The sequence below is a fragment of the Carcharhinus amblyrhynchos genome, chromosome 10 (assembly GCF_965287045.1).
Source record: "Carcharhinus amblyrhynchos chromosome 10, sCarAmb.v2.hapA, whole genome shotgun sequence".
NCBI lineage: Eukaryota > Metazoa > Chordata > Chondrichthyes > Carcharhiniformes > Carcharhinidae > Carcharhinus > Carcharhinus amblyrhynchos.
The window spans coordinates 105483642-105506360 of record NC_137333.1 but is presented as its reverse complement, the minus strand read 5'-3'; the positions used below and the strand labels follow the sequence as shown (position 1 = coordinate 105506360).

At 43.8% G+C, this 22719-nt stretch overlaps 1 protein-coding gene across 2 annotated transcripts in view; it reads left to right on the top strand.

Moving 5' to 3' along the window:
* Positions 1-22719, top strand: part of inppl1a (inositol polyphosphate phosphatase-like 1a) — a 173596-nt gene that overhangs the window by 55345 nt on the left and 95532 nt on the right. For both annotated transcript variants that reach the window (XM_080197715.1, XM_080197714.1), the window contains exons 2-3: positions 15633-15696; positions 21884-22034. In XM_080197715.1, the coding sequence (XP_080053841.1) occupies positions 15633-15696; positions 21884-22034 (215 nt within the window). The remainder of the gene's footprint in view (positions 1-15632; positions 15697-21883; positions 22035-22719) is intronic.

Below are 22719 nucleotides of genomic sequence, written 5' to 3'. Positions count from 1 at the left end.
AAGCAGAATCGTTCTCATGTAGGAGATACAGCGGGCAATTTTAACACTGCAAGCTTCCAAGAAATAGCAATATGGTAATAATGACCAGACATTATGTCAATAGATTAATTAAGCATTCTGTTTGTAATGAGTAATCATGCCTGCACAAGCCTTATTTGCTAATTGTGTGTGGGCTGTGCTGACTTAAGGTGGTTGAGTTGAAGTCTAATTGTGCCTGCTGTACTGGTAGTTCTTGTCTGTGTTTATCACAGAGAAGCATGGTTTGTCTGGAATGTTAGGTTCCTGTTTTCCATTTTGACTGATCAGAAACTTGGAGAGGCGGGGAGCCCAGTCTGGACTATAAAAAGCCCTGGCTTGGTAAGGGGTTGTGCAGTAAAGAAACACACTGTAAAGAAACCACAGCGTGCAGACAATTACAAACACCAGGAATTAAACTTGCACAAATACTGTTGTATTTCTATACCAAGCATTACTCAGTGCTACATCAGCATTACCATAATGTCGGTGTTTAAATGCAGTCTGATATTTTGTGTCCTCTCGCCTGCACAGAGAAAGACTTGGCTCATAGAGGTTTGCAGTATGGCCCACCTTGTCCATGCTGCCCTGTTTTCTAACCACTAAGCAAGTCCCTGTTGAGGGACTAGCGTCTTGCATTTCTGGAGTGCTTCTTCACAACTTCCAGCTATCCCAAAGTGCTTCAGAACCAATGAAGCACTTTTGAAATGTAGTCACTGCAGTAATATGGACGAGTGTTGCACACAGTAACATTTATAAGGTGGAAGGGAACTATTGATAGCTGCAAGAAAGTTTTGACAAGCCAGGGTAACACATGTTCCCCTTTCCTTCTGGCTGAATACACTACCCTATTCCACACTCTGGTTTTAAAGCTGCAGTTTGGACTTGTATAGCCGTACAATAAAGTGAGGTGAGGTGGAATGGGCAGTGCTGGACAAACTGAGACCTTGACTGAAGGCAGGGGAGGAGTAACAATGTAGTGAGATTTTAGTGAGGGAATATCGGAGTGCAAGACAGCCATAGTGGAAGATTCATACTGTGAGCTGCGGAAGGAAGGAACAGAATGAGGGAAGTGCAAAAAGTCCTTAAAGAATGTATGGTAGAGAGACCTCTGAAGGCAGCGTGGCAGCACAGTGGTTAGCGCTGCTGCCTCACAGCGCCAGGGACCCGGGTTTGATTCCCGGCTTGGGTCACTGTCTGTGTGGAGTCTGCACATTCTCCCCATGTCTGCATGGGTTTCCTCTGGGTGCTGCAGTTTCCTCCCAGTCTGAAAGACGTGCTGATGAGGTGTATTGACCAGAGTAGGTGCCAAATTGTGGTGACTCGGGGAATTTCACAGTAACTTCATTGCATTGCTAATGTAAGCCTTACTTGTGACTAATAAATAAAGTTTCAACTTTAATCTAATTGGGGGGGGTGGTGTAGGGGAAGAGAGGAGGAGGAGGAACTGCCTGCCCCTCATAGCTTCTCATTTTGTAAATATTGGAGGTCAGGCCAGGCACACTGTACAAACACATGAAGCTTGACAGCTTCTGTTTACTGAAGCCCAGAAGTTTATGCTCAGCTGCAGGCAGCTGCCTGAGACGTGTATCCACTGCAGAGTCTCTCCAGCTTTTATCGGTTTAGAAGTGAGGAGGATGTGTTTTCAGTTAAACACAGCGGTCCTTTAGAGTTGTTTATAAATAGCCAATGAGAGTTTGATTGGGAAGTTCATAAATAGCTGCCATCATCCTTTCATCACATGTGGAATGATTGGAAGTGTCTCAATGCAGTCCCTTGACGTGAGATTATAATGCAAGGCTGTACTGGATCCCAGGCATGTATAACCTCAACACCCCCCTCAAAAAAACGCACACAAGATAATTTTAAGTGAAGAGCTAGGTTAAACATACAAAGGAGAAAGGATGAGAAGAATATGTTGATTGGATGAGATGAAAATGGGTGGGAAGAAATGTGGAATGTAAAAACTTGTGTGCTCCAGGGGAGCTGAGTAATATGTTTGTGCTGTATATATGTTCAGTCAAAGTCTGCAGTCAGACAAGGCAACATGGGCAAATATATTTCCTGCAGTGTTCAGCAGGAAAATGCCTCAATAACTGTTGCAGTCTCTGTAGATGCCCTTGTTCCTGTCTGTAAAGTATCTCAGTCTTTGCATCACACATATATCCTGGGGCACTGGCCCCTCTCGCCACCAGGGATAGAGATTTGTGTCGATTGTGTTTGGGTGGCTGCAACCAACGCATCAATCATCTCTGCAGCCACAAGATGCAGATCATCAGGTGTACAGGGCTTGTCAGCCTTTAGCAGGTGGTCAGGAAGGCTAATGGGATGCTGGCCTTCATAGCGAGGGGGATTGAATATAAAAGTAGGGAGGTCTTGCTGCAGCTGTATAGGGCATTGGTGAAGCCACAGCTGGAGTACTGTGTGCAGCTTTGGTCGCCGCACTTACGCAAGGATATTTTGGCCTTGGAGGGAGTGCAGAGGAGGTTTACTAGGCTGATACCGGAGTTGAGGGGGTTGAGCTTTGAGGAGAGGCTGAATAAACTAGGCTTGTACTCGTTAGAGTTTAGAAGAATGAGGGGAGATCTCATTGAGACATATAAGATGATGAATGGGATGGACAGGATAGAGGTGGAGAGACTCTTCCCGCTCAGAAAGGACAGTAGGACTAGGGGGCACAGCCTCAAGATAAGGTGGGGGGCGGGGGGGGCAGTTTAGAACGGAGTTGAGGAGGAACTTCTTCACTCAAAGGGTGGTGAATCTCTGGAATTCTCTGCCTGTTGAAGTGGTAGGCGCTGCCTCGCTAAATATTTTTAAGATGCGGGTTGATGGGTTTTTGATAAGCGAGGGGATTAAGGGTTATGGGGAGAGGGCGGGAATGTGGAACTGAGCCACGATCTTATTGAATGGCGGGGCAGGCTCGAAGGGCTAGATGGCCTACTCCTGCTCCTATTTCTTATGTTCTTATGTTCTTATGTTCTAGTCCGTGGCGGCATGTCAGCACTGCTGCCTCACAACGCCAGGGACCCGGGTTCAATTCCTGGCTTGGGTCATTGTCTGTGTGGAGTTTGTACATTCTCCCCATGTCTGCGTGGGTTTCCTCCGGGTGCTCTGATTTCTTTGCACAGTCCAAAAATAGGTTAGGTTAGTTGGCCACGATAAATTCTCCCTCAGTGGACCTGAACAGGTGCCAGAGTGTGGCGACTAGGGGATTTGCATTGCAGTGTTAATGTAAGCCTACTTATGACTAATAAATAAATAATAACTTTTAGGGGAGGTAGTGGTTTTGTGGTACTGCCATTGCACTAGTAATCCAGGGACCTAGTGCAATGCTTTGAGAACCTGTTTCAAATCTCACCATTGCAGAGTGTGGAGTTCAAATTCAGTAAAAATCTGAAATTGAAAGTCTAATGATGCTCATGAAACCATTGTCGATTGTTGTAAATCCCATCTGGCTCACTAATGTTTAGGGAAGGAAATCTGATCTTACCTGGTCTGGCCTACGTGACTGCAGAGCCACAGCAATGTGGTTGACTCTTAAAATACCCTCTGATATAGAACAAAGAAAATTGCAGCACAGAAACAAGCCCTTCGGCCCTCCAAGCCAGCACCGACCGTGCTGCCCGACTGAACTAAAACCCCCTACCCTTACAGGCACTATATCCCTCTATTCAGTACCATATCCATCAATATGGTTAACTCTTATTACTCTCTGAAATAGCCTCGCAAGCCACTCAGTTGAAGGGCAAACAGGGATAGGCAATAAATGCTGGCCTAGCCTTGAACATCCCATGAATGAATATAAAAAATCCCATTAGTTTTCCTCTTACTTTTTCTCCGGATATCGTGACTGATTTAAGTTCCTCTCCCCTTTTTGCCCCATGCTTTTTTTGCTATTTTTGCGATGCTTTGTGTCTTCCACTGTAAATTCAGACAAAATACTTATTCAAAGTTTGTCATTTCCTTACTGCCCCATGACCGCACAGCCTCACTCCCTGAGGGACCAGTGCTTACTTTAGCTACTGTCTTCCTTTTTTATATATTTGTAGAAGCTTTTATTGTCGTCTTTATTAGTTTTCTTTCTTTCCCCTCCTTTTTTAGTCATCCTATGCTGGATTCTAAAGTTTTCCCAATCCTCTGGGTTATCACCAATCTTTGTAGCATCGTACATTTTTCCTTGCAGTTTGATATCATCCTTACCTCCCTCAATTAGCCACAGATGATGCATCTTTCTGGAGGAATCCTTTTCATAGAAGTACATCGTTGTTGTGAGATATGATTATAGCCTTAAATGTCTGCCATGCTCCTTTACCATCTTAACATTTTACCTTCCTTTCCCCTTGGTCCTTAGTTAATCTATATTCTCACAGGGAAGGTGACTGGGGTTGAGGGGCTTAAATTAATAGGAAAGGGAACAGAATAAAATGAACTAAGGAAAGTTGGCTTTCGGTTTTATTAAGGAGTTGGAAAAATTATCAAAGGTTAAATGGATGATGTAGTAGAAGAGGAACCAGGATGTGGGTTGACAAAAAAAATGCCAAACCAAGGCAGTCCACAGTACGGAGTCAGCCTTGATTCATTGGTAGTTTCTCACTGAGTCAGAAGGTTGTAGGTTCCAGTCCCCATCCAGATATTTGAGTGCATAACCTTGGATGAGGGAGTGCTACAAGGTGCCAGAAAGATTCCAAAGTTAAACCCGTGAAAGGCTTTGTATAACTCACTGCAAGTTCTTCCATTGTTTTAGATGTGTCTATGTTAAAATAAATGAAAAAAAACTGAAGAGTGGCTACAGGTGGGTGAGGATTCACAGGGAGTTTGTAGCATTAAGAGACAGTAGCACAGTGGCAGCATTAAAGCTCAATGGTTGAAAGAAAATAGTCCAAACAAAGGCTTGCATTTATATAGTGCCTTTCACAATGTCCCAAAGCACTGTCCAGTCAATTTTAAGTGTAATCACTGTTGAGGATGTAGGTAAAATGGTATCCAGTTTGCACACGCCAATCTTCCACAAAAAGCAATATGATAATAGTCTGCTTTAATTATATTGGTGAAAGGATCAATAAGGCCAAGGCAGGGAGAACTCTCCTGACCTGTGCTGGAACATACCCATAGAATACTTCCACTTGAGCATGCAAACAGGGCTAGTTTTCAAATTGCATGTAAAATATGGCACTTCCAATAGTGCATAATCCTTCAATATAATCCTTTTTGTCTTAACTGGAGGATTGCCAAAGACCAGCCCTGTTACGCAGTGTAACATAAAGCCCAAATTGTGAAAGGCAATTCACAATTAGATTGATCGACAAACTGGAAAAAACCATCAGAAAATGTTGTTTTATAGTCAGAGATTTTAGTTGCCTAAAATAGTCTGGGATAGGGAAAATAATTCTGGTGATTCAGACAGGATATATTTCCTGCATTTATTTCGGATTGTTTTCTCGGGCATTATGTTGCTCCTCCATTAAGGACAAAATGCTACTTGATCTGAGCAAACCAAGTAGGCCGACTAAAAGTAGCAGGTTTGGAAACTGGTGACTGTGATATTATGACATTTATTGGCAAGGTAAATAAAACTACAGAACTGTGGTTAGAAATATCTAAAAAAGCAGGAGATGAAAATGATGCAACTCAGGCAAGGATGGATAAAGGAATCGATTCCATGAATTAGTACAATAATCAAATCCGATGTGAAACTCAAACGTTTAGCAATTGAAAGACAGCAACAATCAGGAAATTTTGATTTGATTTATTATTGCCACATAGAACCATAGAACACTACAACACAGAAGCAGGTTTTTTGGCCCTTCTTGGCTGTGCCAACCCATTTTTCTGCCCAGTCCCACTGACCTGCACCTGGATTATATCCCTCCACACCCCCCTCATCCATGTACCTGTCCAAGTTTTTCTTGAATGTTAAAAGTGACCCCACATTTACCACTTCATCTGGCAGCTCATCCCACACTCCCACCACTCTGTGTCAAGAAGCCCCCCTAATATTCCCTTTAAATTTCTCCCTCTTCACCCTTAACCCATGTCCTCTAGTTTTTTTTCTCCCCTAACCACAGTGGAAAAAGCCTGCTTGCATTCACTCTATCTATATCCATCATAATTTTATACACATCTATCAAATCTCCTCTCATTCTTCTACGCTCCAGGGAATAAAGTCCCAACCTATTCAACCTTTCTGTGTAACTCAGTTTCTCATGTCCTGGCAACATTCTTGTAAACCTTCTCTGCACTCTTTCAGCCTGATTAATATCCTTCCAATTATTAGGTGACCAAAATTGCACACAGTACTCTAAATTTGGCCTCGCCAATGTCTTATACAATCTCACCATAACATTCCAACTCTTATACTTGATGCTTTGATTTATAAAGGCCCATATACCAGAAGCACTCTTTATGACCCTAACTATCTGTGACGTCACTTTTAGGGAATTAAATATCTGTATTCCCAGATCCCTTTATTCTATTGCACTCTTCAGTGTCTTACCATTTACCTTGTATATTCTACCTTGTTTTGTCCTTCCAAAGTGCATTACCTCACACTTATCTGCATTAAACTCCATCTGCTATTTTTCAGCCCATTTTTCTAGCTGGTCCAGATCCCTCTGCAAGCTTTGAAAACATTCCTCACTGTCCACTACACCTCCAATCTTTGTATCATCAGCAAATTTGCTGATCCAATTTACCACATTATCATCCAGATCATTGATATAGATGACAAACAACAATGGACTCAGCACTGATCCCTGTGGCACACCACTAACCGCAGGCCTCCACTCAGAGAAGCAATCCTCCACTACCACTCTCTGGCTTCTTCTGTTGAGCCAATGTCTAATCCAATTTACTACCTCTCCATGTATACCTAGCAACTGAACCTTCCTAACTAACCTCCCATGTGGGACCTTGTCAAAGGCCTTACTGAAGTCCAGGGAGACAACATCCACTGCCTTCCTTTCATCCACTTTCCTGGTAACTGCCTTGAAAAAACACTAAGATTGGTTAAACATGCCCTACCATGCACAAAGCCATGTTGACACTCCCTCATAAGCCCCTGTCCATACAAATATTTGTAGATCCTATCTCTTAGAACTCCTTCCAATAATTTACCTACTACTGATGTCAAACTTACCGGCCTATAATTTCCCAGATTACTTTTTGAGCCTTCTTTAAACAACGAAACAACATGAGTTATCCTCATCATCCAGCACCTCACCTGTGGATACCGACATTTTAAATATATCTGCCAGGGCCCCTGCAATTTCAACACTAGTCTCCTTCAAGGTTCGAGGGAATACTCTGTCTGGTCCTGGGGAGTTGTCTACTCTGATTTTGTCTCAAGACAGCAAGCACCTCCTCCCTTTTAATCTGTGTAGGTTCCATCACCTCCCTACTTGTTTGCCTTATTTCTATAGACTCCATGCCAGTTTCCTTAGTAAATATAGATGCAAAAAACCCATTTAATATCTCCCCCATTTCTTTTGTTTCCATACATAGCCGACCACTCTGACCTTGAAGAGGACCAATTTTATTCCTTACTATCGTTTTGCTCTTAACATAGCTGTAGAAGCTCTTAGGATTATCCTTCACCTTGACTGTCAAAGCAACCTCATGTCTTTTAGCCCTCCTGATATCTTTCTTAAATAGTTTCTTGCACTTTTTATGCTCCTCAAGCATCTTATTTGCTCCCTGTTGCCTATACCTGTCACACATCTCTCTCCTCTTCTTATCAGAGTTCCAATATCCCTCGAGAACCAATGCTCCTTATTCTTATTCACTTTGCCTTTAATACAAACTCTGCACTCTCAAAATTTCTCCTTTGAAGGCCTTCCACTTACCAATCACATCCTTCACAGCCAGAGAACAGCCTGTCCCAATCCATGCTTTTCAGATCCTTTATTTCTTCAAATTTGGCCTTTTTCCAGTTTAGAACCTCAACCCGAGGACCAAACCTATCTTTATCCATGATCAAGTTGAAATTAATGGCGTTATGATCGCTGGAACCGAAGTGTTCCTCTACACACACTTCTGTCACTTGTCCTAACTCGTTTCCTAATAGGAGATCTAATATTGCATCCTCTCTAGTTGGCACCTCTATATATTGATTTAGAAAATTTTCCTGAACACATTTTACAAACTCTAACCCGTCTAGACCTTTAACAGTATGGAAGTCCCAATCTATATGTGGAAAATTAAAATCCCCTATTATCACAACTTTGTTTCTTGCAGTTGTCTGCTATCTCTCTGCAGATTTGCTCCTCCAATTCTCGCTGACTATTGGTCGATAATGCAACCCCATTAATGTGGTCATACCTTTCCTGTTTCTCAGCTCCACCCATATGACCTTGGTAGACAAGCCCTCTAATCTGTCCTGCCTGAGCACTGCTGTAACATTTTCCCTGACTAACATGCATTAACATTCAGTGAAAAGTATTGTTTCCTGTGCATGACACAGATAAAACATATCATTCATAGAGAGTGAAAGGAGAGAGGGCAGAATGTAGTGTTATAGTCATAGCTAGGGTGTAGAGGAATATCAACTTAGTGTGAGTTAAGTCCATTCAAAAGTCCGATGGAACAGGGAAGAAGCTTTCTTGAGTTGGTTGGTATCTGACCTCAGACTTTTGTACTTTTCTCCCCATTGGGAGAAGGTGGAAGAGAGAATCTCCAGGTTGTGTGTGGTGCTTGATTATTCTGGCTGCTTTTCTGAGTCAGTGGGAAGTGTAGAGAAGAGTCAGTGGATGGGGGGCTGGTTTGTGTGATGGATTGGGCTACTTTCATGATGAAATCTACAGAAGGCAAAGTTGAGAATGTTCAGATAGGAGAATAAAAATAGCCACAAACATTAAATGGCTCACTTTTGGCACATTGGCATTGAAAGAATAATCAATCCAAAGGGTGGAACCACTTAAAGATGAAGGAAACATGTTTGTATTGTACGAGGGACTGTCAGGATGCAAACTGAAAGCATTTTGGTTCAAGTTTTGCAGAGGAACTAAGGAACACTAGTGAACCATCAGAGATTGATTGATTTATTTTATTAGTGCCACAAGTAGGCTTACATTAACACCAGTGAAGTTACTGTGCAAATCCCCCCAGTTGCTACACTTCGCTGCTAGTTCGGGAACGTTGAGGGAGAATTTAGTGTGGCCAATGCACCTAACCAGCATGTCTTTTGGACTGTGGGTTGAAATCGGATGACTGTTAAAATACCCTTTTGAAATAGTCTAGCAAGCCACTCAGTTGAAGGGCAATTACTTAATTGTCCCTAGATATAACAGCACTGCTAAGCTTCTGCTCAGTAAGAAGTCTCTCACACCAGGTTAAAGTCCAGCAAGCTTATTTGATAGTAAACCCACTAGCTTTCAGGGTCTGACCCTTCATCAGGTGAGTGGAGAATTCTGGTCACAAACAGACCTGACGAAGGGGCAGACCCTGAAAGCTAGTGGGTATATTATCAAGTAAACTTGTTGGACTTTAACCTGGTGTTGAGACTTCTTACTGTTTGCCCAAGTCCAATGCCGGCATCTCCACATCAAATTTCTGCTCCCCAGATTTCGAATACCTGACACTAAAATGTCGCCACTACCGCCTTCTGCAGGAGTTCACCTCCATTATCCTGATGGCAGTTTACATCCCACCCCATGCGGACATGAAGATTGTGCTGGATGAAATATACGCCACTATGAATAGCCTTGAGATGAAACATCCTGAGGCCTTGTTCATTGTGGCTGCGGATTTTGTTCAGGCCAAACTCGAGTGTACTACCAAGTTATCACAAACACGTCTTTTGTTCCACCAGAGGTCCAATTAGGAATGGGCAATAAGTGTTGAACTAGCCAGTGACTCCCCACGAATAGATAAAATAAGATCCATTAGTTTTTCTCTTTTTCCTCTTGTGATCAGACTGCTTTAAGTTCTTGTCCCCCATATGCCTTGTGCTTTTTTTTTTACAATTTTTGGGATGCTTTGTGTATTCCATTGTAAACTCAGACAAAATACTCAGTCTGTCAGTTCCTTTATTTTCCCATTACCAAATCCACAGTCTCACTCCCTGAGGAACCAAAGCTTACTTTAGCTACTCTTAGTTTTTTATATATTTGGAGGAAACACGCAGACATGGAAAGAACGCGCGGACTCTGCACAGACAATGACCCAAGCCGGGATTCGAACCCGGGTCCCTGGCGCTGTGAGGCAGAAACTGTGCCACCGTTCTGCCCTGTGACATGGTCATGAAACAGTTACTGGAGATTGGTGAATCAATGATTGGGCTTCAACTATTTACAACCTCTGTAATGACTTTGAAAACTGCGTTGTAATCAGATTTGCTGATGATAAAAGATAAATGAAGTGGTGAAGAGGAAGTAAGGAACGTACGAAGAGAAACAGATTAAATGAGTGGGCAAAAATTCAACAGATAAGAGCATCAAGTGGGAAAGTGGAACTGTTCACATTGGCAGGAAGAGTAGAAAAGCAGAATGTTGGCCCAGAATTTCTGTGGTATGGCAGTCACTGTTGGATTGCCACTTCTGTCCCTGTAAATTACTATTCAGTCTGGAGTTGCACATTTCCTGCCTGGACTTCTGACCTGGTAGAATATGAAGTGGAGGCTCTCCTGTAGTCCCTTCGGTGCAGGGCAACAGCATCACGAATGAAGCCACACTCCTTTTTTGGGAGTGCAGAGCCATTGGTCAGTGCTGTGGAGGACTAGTTGTGGGGGTTTGGAAGGGAGTCAAACAAAATGCAAAGTGTTGCCGAGGCAATTAAGGGGTTGGTTGGGGTTTAGTTGAGAGGTTTGGGGGTGGAGTTGTGGGGGGAGGGGTGGGGGTTAGTGCAGTGAGTTGGAGGGGATGGGTCAGGATGGATCAATACCATGGTTAGCTAGGGGTTAGAAGTGGTTTTAATCTGCTTAACTTTTCCTGGGTGACTATTCTGCTAAGACAGTTGGAACTACCCAAAATCTCTGAATTAAATTGGAGATTCAGGTGGTTCTAGGCACAACTTGGCAGGCAACTGGAACATAGCCAAAAAAGAAAATGCTGGAAAATCTTATCACTTCTGGCAGCATCTCTAAGGAGACAAAAGAGATAATGTTTTGAGTCCAGATAATTCTTTGTCAAAGTGCAAATGAAATGTGGCCTTTATTGAGAGGCAGCGGATGGAGCATAAAAGTTGGGAATCTTGCTAAAACTGCAGAAGGCAGTTGTTTAAGGAGAGATTATGCATGCACTGGAAGCAGTTCAGAGAGAGTTCACGCTGTGGATTCTTGGGATGAAGGGTTTGTTTTATGAGGAAAGATTGAGTAGGCTGGGCCTATATTCAAACCCTGGCTGGAGACAATTCACACTCTAACTTGTCTTGGCCCTCTCTCCACTCACGTTCCCTGTACCTTTAAGACTTGATTACCTGTAAAGACTTGGCATAAGAACATAACATAAGAAATAGGAACAGGAGTAGGCCATCTAGCCCTTCGAGCCTGCCCCGCCATTCAATAAGATCATGGCTGATCTGAAGTGGATCAGTTCCACTTTCCCGCTTTCTCCCCATAACCCTTAATTCCCTTGTCTATCAAAAACCTATCTACCCATGACTTAAATATATTTAGCGAGGTAGCCTCCACCACTTCAACGGGCAGAGAATTCCAGAGATTCACCACCCTTTGAGTGAAGAAGTTCCTCCTCAACTTTGTTCTAAACCGCCGCCGCCCCCCCCCCCCCCCCCCCCCCAAAATCTTGAGGCTGTGTCCTCTAGTTCTGCTATCCTTTCTAAGTGGGAAGAATCTCTCCTCCTCTACCCTATCCATCCCCTTCATTATCTCATACGTCTCAATAAGACCCCCCCTCATCCTTCTAAACTCCAACAAGTACAGACTCAGTCTATTTAGTCTCTCTTCATAGTCCAACCCCCTAATCTCCGGTATCAGCCTAGTGAACCTCCTCTGCACTCCCTCCAAGGCCAATATATCCTTGCGCAAGTGTGGTGACCAAAACTGCACACAGTACTCCAGTTGCGGCCTCACCAGCACCCTGTACAGTTGCAGCAAGACCTCCCTACTTTTATATTCTATCCCCCTCGCTATAAAGGCCAGCATCCCATTCGCCTTCTAGATCACCTGCTGCACCTGCAGACTGGGTTTTTGCGACTCGTGCACAAGGACCCCCAGGTCCCTCTGCGCCGTAGCATGCTGCAGCTTTTCGCCCTTTAAATAATAATCCCTCCTACTATTATTTCTGCCAAAGTGGTTAACCTCACATTTGCTAACGTTATACTCCATCTGCCAGGTCCTCGCCCACTCGCTCAGCCTATCCAGATCCCTCTGCAGACTTTCCACACCCTCCGTGCAATTTGCTTTTCCACTCCTCTTCGTGTCATCAGCAAATTTCGTCACCCTACATTCAGCCCCCTCCTCCAGATCATCTATACAAATAGTAAGCAGTTGAGGCCCCAGCACCGATCCCTGTGGTGCTCCACTAGTCACCAACCGCCAACCAGAATAGCACCCATTGATACCCATTGTTCATGGGATCTGGTCATCACTGGCTAGGCCAGTATTTATTGCCCACTCCTAATTACTTTTGAGAAGATGGTGGTGAGCTGCCTTCTTGAACCACTGCAGTCCATTTGGAGCAGATACACCCACAGTACTGTTCGGGAGTGTGTTCCAGGATTTTGACCCAGCGAAGGGTCAAAGGGTGACATAATTCTGAAAATAAAGGCCCCACACACCCTGGACATTAACTCTTCCACCACCTTCTGTCGGGAAAAAGATTCTAAAGTCTGAGATCAGGTACGAGTCAACTCAAGAACAGCTTCTTCCCTGTTGCTGTCACACTTTTCAATGGATCTACCTCACATTAAGTTGACCTTTCATTACACCCTCGTTATGACTGTAACACTACATTCCGTACTCTTTTTCTTCTCTGCGTGGCATGCTTTGTCTGCATAGCGTGCAAGAAACAATACTTCTCACTACATACTAATACATGTGGCGATAATAAAGCGAATCAAAGCTAAATTAAATCAAAAATTGGCATGGTCAGTGACCTGGAGGTGAACAGGGTGGCATTCCCATGTGTTTGTTGCGCTTGTGCTTCTAGGTGTTAAAAGATCTTGGGTTTGGAAGGTGCTATCACAGGAAGCTTGCTGAGTTGCTGCAGAGCATCTTGTAGATGCTACACCCTGCTGCCAGTATTGATAGTGAAGGGAGTGAACGTTTGCGGTGATGGTGCCAATCATGTGGGCCTGTTCTGTCCCGAATAGGCTTGGAGGGCCGAAGGGCCTGTTCTGTGCTGTAATTTTCTTTGTCCTTCTCAGTGATGAGTTTTTTTGAGTTTTGTTGGAGCTGCACTGATTCAGACAATGAATTGTAATTATTTGTTTGCTGAAATGTTTGTAATTGTGTAATCTCTTTATTTTATATTTAAATACTCTGCAACTATGCCATGAACTATGATTCCTTGTTTTATTTGTATCGTTGTCACAATTCACCTTCTGCCATGATGATTTTATGATGAATCACTCACCTGCTGTGGTGATGCTGGGTCATGGTAAGGCAGGTTTTGTCCTGTTAGTGTCTGCACCAGAACTCCAGTTTCAGGACGAAATACTGTGTGTCAGTTTGAAAATTGCTGAAAATATCTCTGATTTAAATAGTCACTCATTCATGTGACTGGAACTGTTGACTATCCTGCCATTAAACTTTATCCAACTTCAAGTCCAACAGGTTTATTTGGTATCACGAGCTTTGCCGCTTCATCAGGTGAATGTAGAGTTGGGTTCACAAACAGGGCATATATAGACACAAACTCAATGATGAGATCTTGGTTGGAATGCGAGTCTTTACAGGCAATCAAATCTTTACAGGTGCAGACAATGTGAGTGGAAAGAGGGTTAAGCACAGGTTAAAGAGCTGCAAAATTCCTGATGCCAAGACAGTTTGTAAGATTTTACAAGTCCAGGCAAGTTGTGGGGGGGTGGGGTTACAGATAGTGTGGCATGATCCCGGTTGAGGCCATCCTTGTGTGTGCAGAACTTGGCTTTCTGTTTGGCGATTCTGTGTTGTGTGTCTTAAAAGCCACCTTGAAGAATGCTTACCCAAAAATCAGAGGCCGAATGCCTGTGACTGCTGAAGTGTTCCCTGACAGGAAGGGATCACTCCTGCCTGGTGATGGTCAAGCGATGTTCATTCATCCATTGTCACAGCGTCTGCATGGTCTCGCCATTGGCACATCCTTCCTGCAGCGTATCAGGTAATAACATTGGCGAATTGCAAGTGTATGTGCCGTGTACCTGGTGGATGGTGTCCTCGCATGAGATGATGACATCCGTGTCAATGGTCCGGCATGTCTTGCAGAGATTGCCATGGCAGAATTGCTGTGGTTACTGTTCTCCTGAAGGCTGGGTGGTTTGTTGTGAACAACGGACTGTTTGTTTGAGGTGGTGCGGTTTTTCGCTGTGGCGCATTGGAACTGTTGATTGATGAGTCGAGCGCCATATCCTCGCCATTATGAGAATGTCTTTCAGTGTCTTTTGTGATCTTCCTCATCTGAGCAGATCGTGTGTAAATGGAGGGCTTGTCCATAGGTGATGGTGGCTTTATGTTTAGGGTGTAAGCTGGAGAACTGGAGTATTGTCATCATGTAGTTGTTTAAGTGATTGTTCGCCCTGAGTCCAAAGGAAGAAAATGACATTGATGTATATAGTGTATTGCATCGGTTGAAGGTCCTGTGGGGTAAAGAGATCTTGTTCAAACCCGTGCATGAAGATGTTGGCATGTTGAGGTGCGTATTTGGTTCCCATGGCTGTTGTGTGCCATGGAACCACATGATGACAACACCATGTTGTCAAGTTCCATCTCACCATCAGACTTAGTATGGACTACTCAAGAATTGATTTCATTCTTGGACACGCATCTCCATCAAGGACTGTCCCCTCAGCACTTCACTGTACTGCAAGCCTGTGGCTAACCTCATGATGGCATGGTACATTGGGGAGACCATGCAGATGCTACAACAACAGATAAACGGACACCGCTTGACAATCTCCAGGCAGGAGTATTGTCTTCCTGTTGGGGAAGACTTCAACAGTCATGGGCATTCAGCCTCTGATCTTTGGGTAAGAGCTGTCCAAGGTGGCCTTCAAGACACGACAATGCAGAATCGCTGAGCAGAGACTGATAGCCAAGTTACCTGCATATGAGGACGGCCTCAATCAGGATCTTGGGTTCATGTCACACCTATATCTGTAGCCCCTGTGACTTGCTTAAGCTTGCAAAATCCTACTAAATGTCTTGGCCTGAGGCATTTCACACCTGTTTAACCTGTGCTCAACCCTCTCTCCACTCGCATTGTCTGCACCTTTAAAGACTTGCATTCCAACCATTATCATGCAGTTGAGTCTATGTCTATATATGCTTTGTTTGTGAACCCACCTCACACTCACCTGATGAAGGAGCAGTGCTCTGAAAGCTTCTGCTACCAAATAAACCTGTTGCACTTCAACCTGGTGTTGTGAGACTTCTTACTGTGCCCACCCCAGTCCAACGCTGGCATCTCCACATCATTTATCCAACTTGCATAAGAACAAATTAACAGATTGTTTTCTCTCCCTTTCAGGTATCAGAAGCATGTTCACACTTACAGAATCTTACCTGATGAAGATGATTTTCTGGCAGTACAGGTAAGAGATGGCAAACAGACTGATGTGGCTGGTTTGCTTGTTGCATATGGATGATAATCAAGCTTGAATTGATGTGTGGCGTGACTATGACTTGCCATTTAAGCGCCAAGCAATGGTCGTCTCCAACAAGAGAGAACCTAAATAACTCCCCATGACATTCAATGGCAATACTTGTGCTGAATCCCCCACTTTCAATTTCTTGCGGGGTTAATCAGAAACTGAACTGGATCAGCCATGTAAATACTGTGGCCACAAGAGCAGGTCAGAGGCTGGAAATTCTGTGACAGTAGCTCACCTCACTTCCTGACTCCTCCAAAGGCTGTCCATCATCTACAGGGCACAAGTCAGGAGCGTGATGGCAAACTCTCCACTTGCATGGATAAATGCAGTTAAAGCAACACTTGATGCTTGACACGGTCCAGATAAAAGCAGCCTGCTTGATTGGCATCCCATCCATCATCTCAAACATTCACTCCCTCCACCACCAATGTGGCAGCAATATGTACCATCTACAAAATGCTTTCACCACGGCTTTTGACAGCATCTTTCAAACCTGCAATCTCTACCACCTGTAAATGACAAGGGAAGCAGACAATTCAAAACGCCACTACCTGCAAGTTCCTCTCCAAACTATATGCCAGCCTGATTTGGAAATATATCACCATTCCTTGGTCAGAATCCTGGAACACTCTTCCTACAATGCACTGACTGCATCTACACCACAGGCTGCAGTGGTGCAAGGCGGTTCTCTCTACCTACACGAGAACAGTTCAAGATGGGCTATCAATGCTGACCTACCTCCCGTAAACAAAGATATAAAATGTTTTGCCCTATCACAAAAAGATTCTCTTCGCAGTGCTATTTGATCTGAAAACTCTGGTGCCCATAGAAATGGTTAATTTGTTTAAAAAAAAATGTAAATTCCCTTTTACTGATTCGCATGGATCACAGGACATAAGCTATGCTATTTTAAGCGTTCGGCTGTAACAAAATCAAATCAACATTGTCTAAATATTACTTCATGTGTAACTAATATAGTGAAGCATGTTACATAGTATGTCAGACTCCCTTCTGACATGCCCCAAAACACACATCATGTCACATTTGTACACTACATTGAATTGAATAGGGGTGATGGCACAGTGGTTAGCACTGCTGCCCCACAGTGCTAAGGGTCCAATTTCAATTCCTGACTTGGGTCACTGGAGTTTGCAGGTTCTCCCCATATCTGAGTTGGTTTGCTCTGTTTTTCTCCCACAATCCGAAAGACGTGGTTAGGTGCATTGGCCATGCTAAATTTTCCATCTGTGTACCCAAACAGGCACCAGAGTGTGGCAGCTAGGGGATTTTCACAGTAACTTCATTGCAGTGTTAATGTAAGCCTATTGTGACACTAATAAATAAACTTTAAATTCTCCAGAGAATATACAAGAATCAGTCTAAAGTTACTCCCAGCTTCCAACAGGTTTGCTTCTGCCAGTTTCACTGAGTTTTAATTCTGGTGTCTGTTGAACATAGTTTCCTTCAGTCTTTTGATGACGCCTGAGCCAACTTCCAACAGCAGTGACTGCTCCTCTGGTCCATCCTGGGGAAGATCTTTCAGTGCCTTCAAATTTCTGCAAGTCTGTATCTTTGACCAGAAAACCAGCTCCCACTTTCATTCTGCCTGGTGGTGAACACACAACAATCTTTCTCCTCGCCGTTCCCAGCAGCTGTTGTCTCAGTGAGTCTGAGAAGTCTGCCTGGCTGCTCCTTTTTGTGCCCAGGCATGAGAAAGCTGGCACTTGGTTTTCAGTCTGACCCCCTACCACAGAATCACATGCCCCTCTTCATGACTCCATGACCAGCCAGAACTAGTACTCCGCCACAGTAACAGACTTCATTTGCAAGTGTGTAGAAGAATCTGTGTGTTTCTCAACTGGAAACCATGGAGATATCCACTGCCTGCTGAAGTCCAGGTCGGAGGTGTTCAAGCCAGGTGACTGTGACCGATTCAAGAAATCCAGATACGATCTACAGAGAACTATCAAAGATGCCAAGAGACAATACTGGGCCAACCTAGAATCCCAGGCTAGCTACATGGACTCCCACTGACTGTGGCAAGGTCTGCACAGCATAACAAGCTACAAGGTGAAGGCATGTAAAGTCACTGGCTCAATGCATTCTATACCCACTTTGAGCAAGAGGTCAGCGAGAGCATGCCCTCCACCCTGGAAGCCTCGGATGAACCTACATCCGAGGTCACCATTGCAAATGTCAGAACAGCCTTCTCGAAGATCAACCCATTGAAAGCGACTGTCCCAGAAGGGGAACCCCGGTGAGCACTCAGATCCTGCGTGGTCCAGATGGTGAGGGTATTCACAGACATTTTCAACCTTTCTTTACACCAATCTGAAGTCCCTATCTGCTTCAAGACGATGAAAATCATCCTTGTACCAAAGGAAAACCAAGCAGCGTGCCTTAATGACTATTGGCAGGTGGATTTGACGTTTATCATTATGGAGTGTTTTGGAAGGCTAGTCATAGCACAAATTGATTCTGGCCTGCCAGATTCCCTGAGTCCACTACAGTTTGCCTACTGCTGCAGCAGGTCCACAGCAGATGCCATCTCCCTGACCCTGCATTCAACCCTGGAACACCTAAATAATAAAAACATCTGTATCACATTCCTATTAATTGACTACAGCTCAGCCCTCAATACCATTATTCCCATGAGACTCTTCTCCAAACTCCATGACCTGGGCCTCAGCTCTCCTCCTGTGTTTGGATACTGAACTTCCTCACCCACAGACCGTAATCAGCAAGAATAGGCAATAACACCTCCTCCACGATCATCCTCAACACATGTGCCTTAGAAGCCTGTGTTCTCAGCCCCCTCCTATACTCTTTATACACCGATGACTGACTGTGTGGTTAAATTCCCTTCCAACTCAATTTTCAAGTTTGCTGACGACACCACCGTAGTGGGTTGGATCTCAATGGTGAGATAGAGTACAGGAATGAGAGAGAATCTGGTGAACTGGTGCAATGACAATAATCCCTTCCTTGATGTCAGTAAAATAAAGGAAATTGTTATTGACTTCAGGAAGTGGTGGAGAACATGCCCCTGTCTACATCAATGGGGATGCGGTGGAAATGTTTGAGAGCTTCAAGTTTTTAAGTGTCATATCATTAACAACCTGTCCTGGTCCCTCCACGCCAACACTATCAAACTCACCAGTGTCTTCACTTTCTCAGGAGGCTAAGGAAATTTGGCACGTCTGCTGCAATTCTCACCAACTTTTACAGGTGCACCATAGAAAGTATCCTTTCTGGTTGTATCGCATCTTGGTATGGGCTTCTGCTTTGCCCAAGACCTCAATAAACTACAAAGGGTTGTGAATGAAGCCCAATCCATCACACAAACCAGCCTCCCATCCATTGAGTCTGTCTACACTTCCTGCTTCTTTGGCAAAGCAGCCAGCATAATTAAGGACCCCATGCAGCCCGGACGCTCTCTCCTCCATCTTCTCCTGTCGGGAAAAATATGTAAAAGTCTGAGAACACATATCAAATGACATAAGAACAGCTTCTTCCCTGCTGCTGCCAGAGTTTTCAATGGACCCACCTTTTACTAAGCAGATTTTCTCCACACCCTAGTTACGATTGTAAAACTAAATTCTGAACCCTCTCCTTTCCTTCTCCCCTCTGTACTGTGTGAATGGTATGCTTTGTCTGTATAGCATGCAAGAAACAGTACTTTTCACTGTATCCCAGTGCATGTGACAATAATAAATTGAATCATATTTGAACTTGAATTGAAAGAAATACGGTCTATTTAAACGTCACATTTGGAACAAAATGTTCCAAGTTTTTACAACCTCGTATTTCTGTTCCAATTTAAACATAAGAACAAGTTGGAGACGACCCATTAGGGAGCTGGGAATTTTGGTATATAGAGTCTGTCTGTCGATCTCTCCCTCAATGTCAACAAAATCAAGGAAATAGTCATCGACTTTAGGAAGTGTAGTGAAGGACATATCCCTGTCTCTATCAACGTGGATGAAGTGGAAATGGTCAAAAGTTTCAAGTTTGAGTGTTCAGATCAACAACAACTTGGCTTGTAACACATTATGCACTCTGTCCTTTCCTTCTCTAAGAATGGTATGCTTTGTCTGTACAATGCATAAGAAACAATACTTTTCACTGTACGTTAATGCGTGTGACAGTCAGATAAAAATCAAATAATGTCCTAGAATTCGGTACCTGAAGGTGTTGGGAGGCAGATTCTGAAAAGTAACTGATCAAAATGAAGTTAGATCAGTACTGCAAAGTGTAATATTTGCATTGCTACAGGGAAGGGGAAGGGAGTGGGTCTGATTGGACAATTCTTTAAGAGCTAGCACAGACGGAATGGGCTGGATGATTGTCTCCTGTGCTGTATGGAGTATCATGCAGTTGACCTATTATATAGAATCATATCACTTGACCTGTTGTGTTGCAAGGGCAACTCAGTCTCATTCCTTGTCCTTCTTGTAACCTCTTCAGTTGCTTTCCAATGGCCCTTGAAAACAGGAATGAACCTCACTCCATTACATGCAGGCAGTGCATTCCAGATCCTAATCAATTGCCGAATTAAAAAGCTTTTCCCTCATGTTGCCTGTCGTTCTTTTGCCGTTCACATTGAATCTATGTCCTTTGGTTCTTAAACTGTTCCCACTGTACAAAGGTCATCAGCTGCTCCACTTGGATCCTTCATGATTGAAACACCTTGATTAATTCTTCTCTCAGTCTTGTATTCTCTAAGCAGAATGGCCCCAGCTTCTCCAACCCTTCCATTTAACCCCTAATCTCTCAAACCATTCTCATCCATCTTTTCTGAAGCCTGTCTAAAGCATTTACACCCTTCCTGAAGGCCATCTTGAGCTGGATGCAGATAAGGCTGACTCAGTGTTTTATAAGGGTTCACCATATCTTCCTTGCTTTTATACTTTACTACCCATTGATAAATCCCAGGATCCTGTGCATTTTCAACCTGTCCTGTCACTTTCTTGGCCATTTTCACAATCAGGCCTGCCAAGTATAATTGGTGCACACGTACCGCCAAGTACAGTTAGTTTTAAAGTTTCTAAAGTTTATTCATTTGTGTCGCAAGTCGACTTACTTTAACTCTGCAATGAAGTTACTGTGAAAATCCCTGAGTTGCCACATCCGACGCCTGTTCGGGTACGCTGAGGGAGAATGTAGCATGACCCATGCACCTAACCAGCATGTCTTTTGAAGTGTGGAAGGAAATGTGCACAGACAGGGGCAGAATATGCAGATTCTGCACAGACAGTGATCCAAACTGGGAACCAAACCCAGGTTCTGGGGTTATGAGGCAGTGCTAACCACTGTGCCGTCTGGCTTTGGATAGTGAGTACTAACTGCAGAATTCCTAGCCTTGTGGGAATGTCAGAGCTCGAGATGCACTTAAGGGAAAGCTAGACAAACAGGAGAAATGAACAAAATAATATATAAATACAGTTGGGTGAGAGGAGACGCAGGTGGTGTATAAACACTGGCATGTTGGGCCAAATGGCCTGTTTCTGTGCTGTCAATACTGTGTAATCTCCAGAATCATGATGCTTCAAAAAAATCCCACCATGACAACTTCAATGTCCTTTTAAATTAAATCTAGTTGAGCTAACATCCAAGAAACGTGGGTTCAGAGGGACTTGCAGTACAGAAAAAGGCTGTTTAGCCCATTGTATCTGTGCCTGCGTACATCAAAGCGTAGGGGCAAATTGTAGAATCATAAAAGCTAGAATCAGCTTTGATGGCTCTTCACAATGGAAAAGTACCAAGTATCCAGCTGGTGCTTTAGTAACATTCTTACATCAAATGTACTGAGAAATTTACATGAAGGGCCAAACTAGGAAGGTAGCTGCTTGGCAAATGTGGCTCTTCACTGCCCATGCAAGTTATAGCCGACTGTCGTCCTGCCAGATGGAATGGAGAGCAGTGTATCCTCTCAGCTGTGTGCTGTGCAGCAACCTGTATGTTCCCATGCAGACTGCACTCAGTCAGCGTGCAAAACCAAAGATCAAGGCCCTGTGCGCACAGTGTTATCTGTGCACCAAAATTGAGGATGTTCAGCGGAATAATGTAGCTATTGGTTTGGAGTGGAATGACCTTGGTGATAATCTTGTGATTTCCATTTAAACAGACTTCTCAAGGTGTGCAGGTGAGACGTTTCAAAACACTGACTGAACTCATCACATCCTACCTCCAGCCGAACCAGGGTCTGGTCAGCACGCTGCTGTACCCTGTAGAGAGGGAGGACAAGAAAGAGGCAGTCGAGGACAAGGACTACTCAGGTAACCTATTTTTGGGAGGTGAGAACTGACTGGCTGTTGTGAGCATGGACTGGCTTCCTCAAGTCAGTGGGAGCTGATATTTCGAAACTGATAACTATTAATCAATATGTAACTCCATCTCTACAACCTGATTTTAAAGCTTTTTCAGTATCTGACTCTTGTCCAAATAGAAAATACTCCAAATAAAATTGCACCCTACTGTGTCTCAAATTCATCAAGCTCCATGTTCTATGTGTGACTTAAAATATCCGAGCTGTCTGTGAGCTTATCCCACTCATTGCCTGATCCCTCTCTCTCGGAACGGCTGATTGCCCATCTTCCCTTCCTGCTTCCTGCACTGCCTGATGTGTGATTCCCTTTCCTCTGGCTCTGTCACCTTCAGTTTCCACAAAAACCTTCACAACTCATTTTAAATCGCTGCCCTCAGTCAACAGGCTGACTTGCCCCTTCTCTTGCAAAGACTTGAGAAACTATTTTAGAAAAAGAGTATTGCAAAGTTAGCAAATTGCTTTTCGGTTCATTGGTAATTTATCCAACCTGTTAGCACAAGGTTTTCCAAACTTAGAGCCATGGAACCCCAAGAGAGCTCCCACGAGCATCAGGGAACCCCAAACATTCCCAAGAGGTAGATGCCTTTTTTGCTGCAAAATTGGGGCAAACACAGAAATAAAACGAAAACAAGTCT